The 12,305-nt window shown below is 28.3% G+C and overlaps 2 protein-coding genes across 4 annotated transcripts in view; one reads left to right on the forward strand and one right to left on the reverse strand.

The window, feature by feature from the left end:
• The window catches only part of LOC126898949 (uncharacterized), a 37,632-nt gene extending 33,361 nt beyond the window's left edge, over window positions 1-4,271 (forward strand). Inside the window, exons 2-3 of one of the 3 annotated variants that reach the window (XR_007702431.1) lie at window positions 3,903-4,036; window positions 4,105-4,270. Coding sequence is in view for 2 of the 3 variants with exons in the window: in XM_050673376.1 (XP_050529333.1) it covers window positions 3,903-3,963 (61 nt within the window). In the remaining variant the exon portion in view is untranslated. Of the gene's footprint in view, window positions 1-3,902 lie in introns of all 3 variants that reach the window. The other 2 variants (XM_050673376.1, XM_050673375.1) reach the window with 2 other exon arrangements.
• Window positions 4,272-5,013: 742 nt separating this feature from the next.
• On the reverse strand, window positions 5,014-6,444 carry LOC126897981 (uncharacterized). The gene is made up of 3 exons (XM_050671931.1): window positions 6,187-6,444; window positions 5,237-5,363; window positions 5,014-5,066 (listed from the first exon to the last, which is right to left on the reverse strand). Exons 1-3 carry the CDS (start codon window positions 6,406-6,408, stop codon window positions 5,014-5,016), a joined length of 402 nt encoding a protein of 133 aa, XP_050527888.1. The 5' UTR covers window positions 6,409-6,444.
• Between the last annotated feature and the right edge of the window lie 5,861 nt (window positions 6,445-12,305).

The following is a 12,305-nucleotide window of genomic DNA, read 5'->3' on the forward strand; positions in this document are numbered from 1 at the left end:
AAAATATAAATAGACCAATAATTATCTAGTGACGGCCGATTACTATTAAATATAGGTACACGCTCATGTTATTGTTATCTCACTTTAGAAATGTAATTTTCTCCTTATTTATGGAATATGTCTAATTTCTTTTAACTTTTATTGAAATAATAATTAATTATTTGTCTACCGTCGATCGTGATTCATGTGGTCAAATTAACATATAATAATTTCGTATTATCAACGTGCGCCGTTCATTAAAAATATTTTATTTTATTTATTTACTGTAATTGTTTAAATTAATGATTTTACTTTTCATTATGAGTAAAAAAAAAAAGTAATATTTATAATTTCTTTATTAATATAAAAGAAAAAATAAGTAATAATAACAGTGATGCGTGTACTTCACTTGAACGTGAGCTGAGCAGTGATTCAAAATCTTCGGAAACTTTCATTAAAAAGAACATTGAAACTGGAGGAGGTAAGAAAAAAAAACTTTAAGAAAATATAATTCAGACTACTTGAGATTTGGATTTATTCAAGAACTTGGAAGTGATTTATATCCACGGCTACTATCTGTGGTGTGTTCTGAAATTTTATTTAATGATCCCATGAAACCTTCAAAACTTGATAGACATTTGCAGTCAAAACCAAAGGATTTAGCTAAGAAACCACTTGAATATTTTGAAAGAATGCGTGGAGATATGCAAAAGCAAGTAATATCTATGAAGAAAATGACTACTGGATATAAATCTTTGTTGAATGCTTCTTATTTGGTAGCACTTCAGATTACGAAAAATAAAAAGGCCTTTACAATTGGAGAAGACTTAATTAAACCCTGCATGTTATAAGCCTGTGAAGAAGTTTTAGGAATTCAGGCTGTCAAGAAACTTAAAGAAATTCCTATGTCCGCTAACATTATTAAGCGCCGAATTGAAGAAATGGCTGAAGATATCGAAAATCAAGTAATAATAATGGTAAAAAATTCACCATTTTTCTCAATTCAGCTTGACGAATCAACGGATGTTAATAATAAGGCACTCCTTCTTTGTTTTGTAAGGCTTGAGTATGAAGGAAATCAACTGGAAGAACTACTGTGTTCACTTAATTTGCCGGGCATAACAACTAGTTCTGAGATTTTTGAAACACTCAATAGCTATTTATATAATTCAATAGCTATATTTTTGTGAACTTGGAATTGAATGGGGATAATGTATTGGAATATTGTTATAATTCAAAAATATTAAAGGCAGAGTTGGTAAAATATAAATAATGAAAATGAAAGATGAATGATGGGTTTAGTGAGAACCTGATGTTGTGGTTCTATCGGGGTCGTATGGTTCGAGGGTTTAGAACGACAAAGACAAGTAGATATAAAAATATAAATTAAGTTCCTCTTATAGAGGTAGAATAAACTTTTGTCTGGTTAGTTTCTAATGTCCTAACTAAGAGGCAACGAAACGGCGATGCCAGTTCACGAATACCTCGGCAACGAGACGGCAGAGCCAGTCCTCGAATACCAGAGCCTAATTTATACAGTATAAATCACGCTAGGATTTTTAAAACATCTTTAAGGCAACGAAACGGCAGAGCCAGTTCACGAATACCATATAACGTGATTATGTATAATTTCTTTAACCAACCAGTCAAAATTGACACTTTAAGATATTAATTTAATAAATGATCTATTGCTTTGTCATACTTTACTCAAACTTATTTACTCCAAATAATTGGGATAACATAAAATTACTTACTTCTTTTATTCTTGTAAATTGCTTGTAAAATGATTTGATAATTATCTCGATATGTTTATATATGTTTAAAAGTATTTAATTCGCACTTCGTCAAAAGATAAATAATTAAAACAAGTTCTTTTCATATATAAATAAAACGCATAAAAGTCAGCCGACAACAACACAGGGCTGTGACTGATAATTGTTTCTTTTTTTTATTCTTATTTCAATCCGGAGAAAACGAACTCTCTTGGTCGCTGTCACTTCTTCTTTTTTTCGTCTCTCTGGAGTCTTTCCCTGACTCTCTCTGACTGAAATGATTTCAGTGCTTTTTATAGTAAAATGATAGTACCCCCAATCCAGGGATATTGTTGTCAGCGCTTTTAGTGACCTTTTTAGTTTATTGTATTTAATTATACATTACATGATTATTATGTTGAGATGACATATTTAACAATTGATAAATTGACATATATATAAATAATAAGAAATTGTGTTGAACATCGTATTTGTTATGACAGATAAATTATTTGTTTGTTTACAAGTTATTTAAAATACAAATTATACATTTTTCATTGATAATCGTAAGATGCGTAATGCAAAGCATTGAGCATATTACGACAATATGTATGGACAGTGCTGTAAACATGGTTGAACACCTTTCAGGCGTTGTTGCAAAAGAGAAAAAAGTTGGTGACCCTGACATTTTGTCCACACACTGCATTTTGCATCGTGAACAACTTGCGTCAAAATAAATGTCACCAGAACTATATGATGTATTATTAGATGTTATCAAAATTGTAAATTTGATTCGACACAAAACACTTCATTCACGTTTATTTGAAGCACTTTGTGGAAAATTAGGTTCCCAGTATACACACCTTCTTCTTCATGCTGTAGTGAGACGGTTGTCGAGGGGAAAAATACAAACTCGTCTAATAACCTGCGTGAAGAAGTTATACTATTTTTCCAGCAGTAAAATAATCTGAAATTTCAAAAACTTTTATCTGATGATTAGTGGGTAGCTAAGCTTGCATATTTGGCAGATATTTTTTCACTGTTAAACGAATTAAATATATCCATGCAAGGGCAACTTAAAGACGTGTTTACACTACGAGATAAAATAGAAGCTTTTTATAAAAAAATTACTACTGTAGAAAACACGATTAGTTGAAGGAGATATGCAAATGTTTTCAAATTTTGATGAATATTTGAAAGATAAAGACGTTAATCAGCATATAGTAATAGTTGTTCAATATCACTTAATATCACTCATAGAATCTTTTGATCGTTATTTTTCAAAAAATGAAGATCCTAGACATGGAAATATGTGGATCATTGATCCATTTGCTGTAGCAAATAATGAAAATAACAATTTAAGTATGGACAAAAAAGAAAGCCTCATTGATTTATCATCAGACTCTTCTCTTAAAGCTAAATTCCAGTCATCCTCATCGAAATCTCAGGTTTGGCTCTACGTTAAAATAAATATCCCTTGCTAAGTGAAAAAGCAGTGAAAGTTCTAATTCAATTTTCAACAACATATTTATGCGAAAAAAAATTTTCATCCGTCACTACTATTAAAAAGAGGTACCGGTCTCGACTTGACGTATGCAGAGCTCTCCGTCTTGCCGTAACGACATTAGAACCAAAAATGTAAAAACTCATTAAAAATAAGCAAGAGCAAGTATCTCATTGATAAAATGTTTAATACTTATGCTTAATTCTTTTTGTATTAATTGTAAAAATAAAAATAATTCAATTATATTGTTTAATACTTGTATTCTTATTTTAATATAGTGTTTGACTAATCAGTGGTGTGTATATGGAAAACATAGATACACTGTTCTTCTTCCTCTCTTGAATTGTCTTAAAAATTTGGTTATATGTTAAGGGATGACAGATTCTGGGCCCTCAAAACTTCTAAAATCTAAACTCTAAAGTACTAGTAGTCCGTAAAATGTTGAGTTTTGAATTTAGTGGTCCGTGAGGTTCTAAAGGTTGGCGACTGCTAGATACTATAAAATCTATAGTATTGAAGTCATACGTCTAGACAAAAGTATCTACGAAGAAAACTTTTGTGAAGGTCATGAGTATTGAGAGACCATCACACTCTGTTTATGATATTTTATAATTACAGTGTATTCATGATTTTAACACATGTTCATTAATAAATATTTTTCAATGTAGGTTCATTCAGATAGCTATTAAGAAACATCATCCTCGTTACAATGAAAATCAAGAAACTTGAAGTTACAGGATCCCGACCAAATTTTAATAATACTATTTAAATTTAGACACGACTATTGATTTGAATAATAAACGTAATTTTTTTTATAATATGAAAAAAAAATTGTTTTAATTAATTTATTTATTATTTTATTCTATGTAGCTTATAATTTAAAAAAATGCTTCACATACAAACAAATTTATTTTTATTGATCCAATGAAACTGCAAACAATGTTTATGACAGGATTTGAAAAAACAATTTGTTTAGTTTCAAACAGTTTTTAATTGATTTTTGTGTTTTTTTTGTTATAATAAAAAAAATGTCTACTTTTGAATTGTTTAAAAAAAATATATAATATTTTATTTTATTTAATGTAATGCATGTTGTTTGGAAATATATAATAAAGGATTTAAATACTATTGATACGTTGCTTTTATATATGTTATAAGAATTGGTTAATCTGTCTAAGATAACAAATTAACCTTTATTATAATTAATACACTAAAATTAATGAATTTTTTTTTAACGATGAATGGTAACGAAGTTGAGAAGGTATTAATTTTACTATGATGTGTTTTTTTTTTATTTATTTTTTTGTGCTCTGTTACCACTTTTTCTCAGCTCTCACCGAACCCATTTCTTTCAACGATACGTCACAAGATCACAAATAGTATCTAGTCGAAGACGTTACCCTCAAAAATTGAAAAAATTTCCTTCGTTCCTCGTAAATGTGGGAAACCTCCAAAAAAATTACAAATTTAAAAATCGCTAATTTTTGAAACTTTTTCAATTTTTTTTTACTTTAAACTGCCATTTTCGGACTTTATTTTGACTTCATGGTGAAAATAGTTACCAAATGCTATTTTTTTGTGAAAATTCTCGATTTTATATTTTACATTTTTAACTTTATAATGCTATAACTTATTGAAAAGTATATGTATATCTTTAATGAAGTAAAAGTATAACAGTACAATGTTTTTACGAGAAATAATATTTATATCCCTCTTTCATTTGACATACTTTTTTTTTAAATAACACAATTTCCCTTTATATATTTATATACTATAAATTTATTTAGATATATTACTGGGTTCATTTTCTACAATTAGATCTTCAATGTTTTCTATGTATATATAAAATAAAAAATCATTCAATAAATTTAAATATTGATAATGTTTTTTTTTTAAATTAATAAAATTCTATTTATTAATAAAAATTAATAATAAAAATGTTGACTTTGAACTTAACAATGTATACAAAGTTTCCAGTTCATGCTATACAAAAATTAATTACCATTGTCAATGTTTTCCTCGTGCTCAGCTATTAAATCAGTCAATTTAATCATATTTCGAGCATTGTCAATTGTTATAGAATATATTTGGTTTTTATTTAATCCATATTTATTGAGGACATCAAATACCTATGATCGTATAAAATCTTTTTTTAGAAAATATATATCATTTATATTAATGGTCAATACCATTAACTTAAGATTTTCTGCTGTATGACCACTTAATACTTCAGAAATACTTAATGTTTTTATTTGCAACTGCATTGAATCACAAGACATGTATTGAACATAAACGCCCAGAAAAGATCGGCTATGCCGTGAAACACCATCAATTTTTAATGATACCATACGGTTTTTCATATCTTTAGTAATATCAGACACTATATTGTTACTTAAGTGTGTAATATGTCCTTTAATATTTTGAGAATTAATGGCAATCTCTAGTAAACAAATAAAATAAAGTATATGTATTTCAACTTTTTTGGTTTTTATTATCAGTTTTATTTCAGTAGAATACTGATTATTATTAATATTCAATGATACTTATAAAATAATAAATTAGTATTTCACATATTTTCACTCAATAATCTATTTATAAATTCAATAAATTTATAACAGATATATAATTTCGAAGTTAAAATATTTTTTTATCAAATAAATATAAGTATTATAAAATACTCATACTTTCCGGTAAAAATGCATCTAAGACAGGATGCAAAATTTTCCTAAAACCTGAATCTTATAATAAAGTCAAAGGTCTTCCATTTATTGTTACCATTTCAATACAAGCAGAAATTAGTGAATTTTTATACAAGTTAAGTTTGATGGATTTTTTAGAAATGCTTACGAAATTATTCAATGTGCTCTGACTGTTATTTATCTTAAAAGAAAGACATATAAACTACATAATAAAAATTTCAAATAAACAAAAAATGTAATTGTAATATTTTACTTTATTTGTTAGTGATGTTTCTGCATCTAAGTTTTCTATTGTTTGTTTTAGTTTATTTTTGGCTTTAATTAGATCTGCATATTGCAATTTGTGATGCGCAAATACATGTTTCTCTAAGTTAGATGAATGCTTACCCGTAATAAATTTTTTACATAAATTGCACTCGCTTCTATTACTAGCGTTATCGTGTTTAAAAAACATTTTTAATACTGGATTCTTCATTTTAAATAAATATTTAAATTATTTAATTAAAAAAAAACTTTGGTGTAATATTCACTGCACATTTAAAAATAAAGACGACACAGCTATTTAATGCACATGAAATATTTTTGCTTCCATGAAAATCACATATGTACTCATTACATTAATGTATATTTGGAGATAAGTATCATAACCCATAACCGTGGTTGAAGTACACACTAAAGTGGTTTAAAATGATATTAATTATCTCAAATTATTATATATATATTGCTCTATAAATTTTGCAAGGTGAAATTTCTGATATCTTGCCGTTCAAACATTCATCCTATTATCGGTATTTTACAAAAACAGTTTTATTTTTGTATAGGAATTAAGCCATTTTTGTTACAAAACCGGTTTTAAATAACGATTCCCGATTCTAGGATAACATCTATAAAATTAAATCGGTAATCAGTAATTAATTACCGCTTTTATTTAAAAAAAAAACCCCTCAAGAGGTTCCGGTTCTCAAAAAAAGTTATTTAACGGTTTTCGGTTATCACTGATAACCGGTTTTAAGCCTTGTAAAAACCCTAAGATTATGTATTTAAATATGCATTTAAAAAAGTTTGTATATGCAATTAAATACGAACTATTTTTAATTTATGCAGTGAGTGTTCAGAAAGTAAGCAAACGGGTTTCAATTGTTCTCACTTTATATAATTTTTCAGTTAAATTTATGTTGATTTTGCAATTTTTTTAAATACTAATTTTCAATATTTTTGAGAGAGCTAAGCCCTCCTATGCTTATGAACCTTTACTTCATAAGGTAGAAATGATTGTAGCCTGTTTTATGATGTTATATGGTCATCTAAAATTTTAGCACCAACAGTAAGAAAAAAAAAAATGACGTTCATGTTGCTTAAAGCAAGTAGCAAGAAAAATTCTTCTGAGATAGCTATGTTCTCATATTCTATTTTAAAAATTTGGATAAAAAAGCTATGAGAAACATTTCTACATCATTGCTTTATCTATCCCTCTCCATCACCAAAATAGAAATTTTGTTTAATTACGTTGACTACGATTTTTTTTGGGGGGAAGTAAAGCTCCTGTGCAAACTAATAATTAATTATTATTTTAATTTAAGATATAAATAAAAGTGTCAGTATTTCCGGAGCACTATTAAAAAATAAGTTGAAAAAGTTAATTTTTTTTTGAAAAGTTATCATTTTGAATCCACCCCTGTGGGTATGTTAAGAGTCATATTTTCAAAAAAAAAAACAAATGATGGATAAATACTGTAATTTAGGTTATTATTTTGTAAAACTGAAAGTAAAATATTTTTGTAATGTTTGGATTAATTGTAATTCCCTGAATTATTGTTACTAGACCAGGAAGTAAATATTTATACAATTTTTTGAAAATGATTGTATTATGAATTTTGTAAAAAAGAAAAACAAAATATTTTAGTATACAAGACGAAATGGAATGAATTGAAAAGGAGAGAAGACTTTGGGAGTACCGAAGGTAATCATTTTTCGCGTGGTACGTTTATGACATTAAGTTTTAATTTTGTGTATTGTTTTATTGTGTTTTAAGTGTATCTTTATTTTGAATGTTTTACATTGTTTGATTATTTCTTTAATAATTACATTTGCGTTATTATTGATCTTTTATTATTATAAGTTAGAACAATAAAAGATTGTTTCATATTTAAATACAACAAAGTGGCGACCAACTAGCGGCTCGAACACACGATTTCGAGATCATACTTATATTGTAATAGAGTTTCATATTTCATCCAGATCAAACATCAAGGTTAGTACTATTGTTTTGATTATTTAATAATAATGTTTTTATAAGTTTTTATGCGATTTTAAGAATTTTTATGTTGATATTCAGCACTAATTTTGATTGAATTTTTTTTTTTGCTTTATAATGGGATATGAACCACACCAGAGAATCTGAAATAAATAACTCTACAAGAGAATAACCGATATATATATATATATTTTAAAGAAAGCAGATGTTAGCACTGATCATATTGTAGAAAAGGTGGACAATTTTTTAGATACTAGTGAAAATTTATACAGTTTAATTTATTTAATAACGGTCTTTATACTAATTCCTTTTTTGCAGAGGTAGCAAAAATAAAAAAATTGTAACTTTTTCTGATGATAATGATTATGAAGAAATAAACTTATCACAAAATAGTTTTAATTCTCCGAATTTTCAAGTAACTTGAGGAATTTCAACCAATCGAGTATGTGACATTATTAACTTATTATTATTATTAAATAAACTTGAAAATAGGCGACAAAATGATTTAGAGTCAGTTATTTGAGTAGTTTCATATTTAAATACAACAATACCTAATGTATCTATTAAAAAAAACTGTTTCAAATCATTTATTTTTCAAAAATTTATGTCAGTTTTAAGTAAAAAAAACCCAGCACAGTGAGGACGTGGCATAGTTGGGTCCAGTATAGATGATATCTAACAGTGATTAAAACCTGTTCTTTAAAAAGGGCTTGACACAGAATTTTTTAAATAATAATTTGTTGTTAATTATGAATGAATGGTCTGCAATTCATCAGAGTAAAAAGTATACTTTTATTATTCAATTTTTTGTGTTAATTTCAAATCAGCAATTATATGTTTTCCATGATCAATAATTTTTGATATTATTACTAATTAGTTAAAAATTATAGAATATAACAATAAAGAAAATATTTTTGAATATTTCAATTGTACCATCTATTTAAACACCAAGAGTTACATAGAAATTATTAATATTTCTTTTAAAATGATTTATTACGATAAAAAATAATTAATAACACAATCAAATTTTGATTTTTAATATGTTAGAAATAATTAGTGCAAGATATCATTTTTAACCTATTTTTTTGATCCTTTAAAGTTGATTTGAATGTGGGCTAAGTAACTTTTTAATTGATAAAGTGAAATTTTTTTCAATATTTGAGGTCAATGTCTTCGATAAATGCGATTTGCGATCATTTGACGTATCGTTGAAAGAAATCGGCCCAGTGAGAGCTGAGAAAAAGTGGCAACAGAAAAAAAACAATTAGTAAAATCTAAATATCTTCTCAGCTTCGACGGCTTCCGTCGGTATACAGTTCTTAGACTATCCGGAACAGATGTTATGCGAGAAAATTTCGGGGCCCAGCTGTGTGTCGAGAATCGTTGCCCATAGACGAAGGCTGAATGATCACGTTTGCTGCGACCACCGCGAAAATCGAATGAATCCGACAGACGATTGTCAGGTGCGGATGCTTTGCCGAGCGCTGATATCATTGGGACGGTCATAGTGGACGTGCTGGAATTCGAATCCATACTGAGAGACACTTTTGGAGGAATTTCCGAGATCGAGCTAGACGTGAACGAGACAGCCGAAGACATGCGCTTAGCGGCTGTCGTATCCATAATGGTTCGGGCCGTTGCGGATATGCGAGATGCCAATGTCGAGAAATCAAAACATTGCAAATGGACGTTTAGGTACACGGAACCCGACGAAACCAAAACGTCTAGACCGTAACATTTATATCTACAATTTATTTTCTATACATTTTTTGGTGAGAGCACTAATTTACGAGTCAATGACAAATAGCTGAAAAACTACCACTTTTAGCTAATTTTCAACCCGAAATCGACACGGTTTTAACTTGTATGATCGACCTGAAATTTTTTTGTGTTCTTTTTTATATGTATACAAATAAATTTGAGAGGTATGCACTAAACATTTCCGAAACTTCAAAATTCCGGGACATCCTAATATAAATATATTTATATATACATAAGTATCCTAAATTAATTTTGTTGTGCCGTATGCGTGTTGCGTCGGTGTTTATCATTCAAATAATCCCGATAAGGTGTTGTGATTTGTTTATACGCTAGCAAGATAGTCAGCTGTGTGCTACTTAAACCTGCCTCATACTCTTTAGCTCTTTAGGGCTAGTAATGTATATTTTTTTTGTAGATGTTTTGAGGCATACTATTTTTTCTGTGCGCCGTGCCATAAGAACATGTGGCGAATTTGTTTTTTTTAGGTCCCTCAACATGGCAGGCGCGTTCCAATACCACCTATCATATATATTTTGTGATTTTTTCATATAGATTTGATATTATGTTATATGTGGTGATGTGTGTATTATGTGATGTATAGTATTAGTACAATATGGTGATGTAGTGGATTTTATTTCGGGGAGTCCCAACGTCTTGCAAGCTAACTGCTTAAAATCAGTCGCTTACTTGGGACGTATACTCGCCGTGATTTGCGGTAATGCTGTAATAAATAGCCGGTGGATACCCGAAGACGTTAATCGTATTCTCTAATTGTAAAAGTGTAGATGTAACTATTATTTTTTTATAAATATCTGTTTTTTTCTTCTTCTCTCTGTTCCTTTAATTTGTAAACGAGGTTTTTTGACCGTTCGGTTTTTTGTATCGTGTTAACTTAATTTTTTTTATATATTTAATAAAGTCCCTTTAATTTAACTCAACTATTATCTTATTTTTTTTTTTTCGTGTTGCATCTTGAATGGACTTGTGTATTTTTTTTCCTCTCAAAAATCAACTCCCCCTAGTTTATAAGGTACGGGCAACGGCCTTGTATAAGATCATCCCTGATCACTATGGTTATGTGACAACTATCACGAGGTTTTGGTGTTCATCAACTATCAACGACTCAACGGGAATCAAATACAATTTTTTTATTTTAATTTTAGCTTAAATTGCTTTTAGTATACAATATTTTTTTAAAATCCTATTGTGGTCCGAGAATACATTGTCTCGCCCAGTAGGTTGGCGACCCTTTCTTTTTGTATTTTTCAACGCTCCATGAAAGTTACAAATGTTTCACTGTGGCCAATTCATTCAATTTTTTTTATGACATTCGTAACCTTTTAAAGTTTTTAAAAAGAAAGTAATAAACAATATACAGATTATAACTTATAGGAAATGTCAGTTCATAGTAGGATCCCCAGAATAGTGAAAACAAAAGGAATCGTAATCCATATGGAGGTATGCCTCCTATAAATAACAAAACTAATTCTATGAACTCTTTATAATCATCTCTTGGATAATGATCTTTAAGTTTGTCTGTACAAAATAAAATTATTTCATCTGTCAAATCTTTTAAATTTTTATGTGATTTTTGAAATTTTGAAAATGTTTTAAAATTATTTAAATCTAAATTGTTCCAGTTATTTTTAAAACGCTTGAATAGTGATATATCTGGACCAGACATGTCAATGAGTTCTGTATAAACGAAAATTGCTTGTAGAATTATCTTGAAAATATGGTGGCGGCATAACCGAAAAAATATTAATTTTACAAAAAAATTATATATTACCTTATTTTTTGTTCGCATTGAATTCTATAAAAATTGTTCTTTGTGTTTTTGGCGAAACTTCAAAAATAAAGAGCGTACACTCAAAAAAAGAAAATCCACCCCATTTTTGAAGAACTTCAACCCCTTTAAGGCACGTGAAGGGGTTGACTTATTGTACTCAAATTTTACCAGTTTCATTTTTTCAGTGAACCTAACGAAATTTTGAGCCCATGACTCTGAATTTAAAAAAAAAAAAAATTTTTCTTCTATAGCTGAGGACCACCCTATTATATATATATATATATATGTTATTTAAGTTCATTAAGATGGGTTTTAAAAATCGAACGCTAATTTTGGTGAAATTTAAAAAAATTGATATTTATTTAATAAATTAGTTCTTATTATATTTTATTATCATAATTAGATGTTCATGGAAGCCCTGTATATCATTTGATGTTATTGCCTTATTCCAATGAGATACCTTCATTTTTTGAGCTAGATCTAATAACCTTAATTATCTTATGCTAGATTGCATTATTTATGTACAAATACTTGGGTTAATATTACATCTATACCCATTGACAAAGAT

This window comes from Daktulosphaira vitifoliae, unplaced genomic scaffold (genome assembly GCF_025091365.1).
Source record: "Daktulosphaira vitifoliae isolate Bord-2020 unplaced genomic scaffold, ASM2509136v1 Scaffold_2, whole genome shotgun sequence".
Lineage (NCBI taxonomy): Eukaryota > Metazoa > Arthropoda > Insecta > Hemiptera > Phylloxeridae > Daktulosphaira > Daktulosphaira vitifoliae.

Excerpts from the sequence above, each read along its gene's own strand:
- LOC126897981 (XM_050671931.1), bottom strand. The coding sequence starts at position 6,408 with ATGAAGAATCCAGTATTAAAAATGTTTTTTAAACACGATAACGCTAGT. Across the intron at positions 5,364-6,186 it reads AAACATCACTAACAAATAAA|GTATTTGATGTCCTCAATAA; the intron begins GTAAAATATTAC and ends ATACGATCATAG. Across the intron at positions 5,067-5,236 it reads CGAGGAAAACATTGACAATG|AAAACATTGAAGATCTAATT; the intron begins GTAATTAATTTT and ends ATATATACATAG.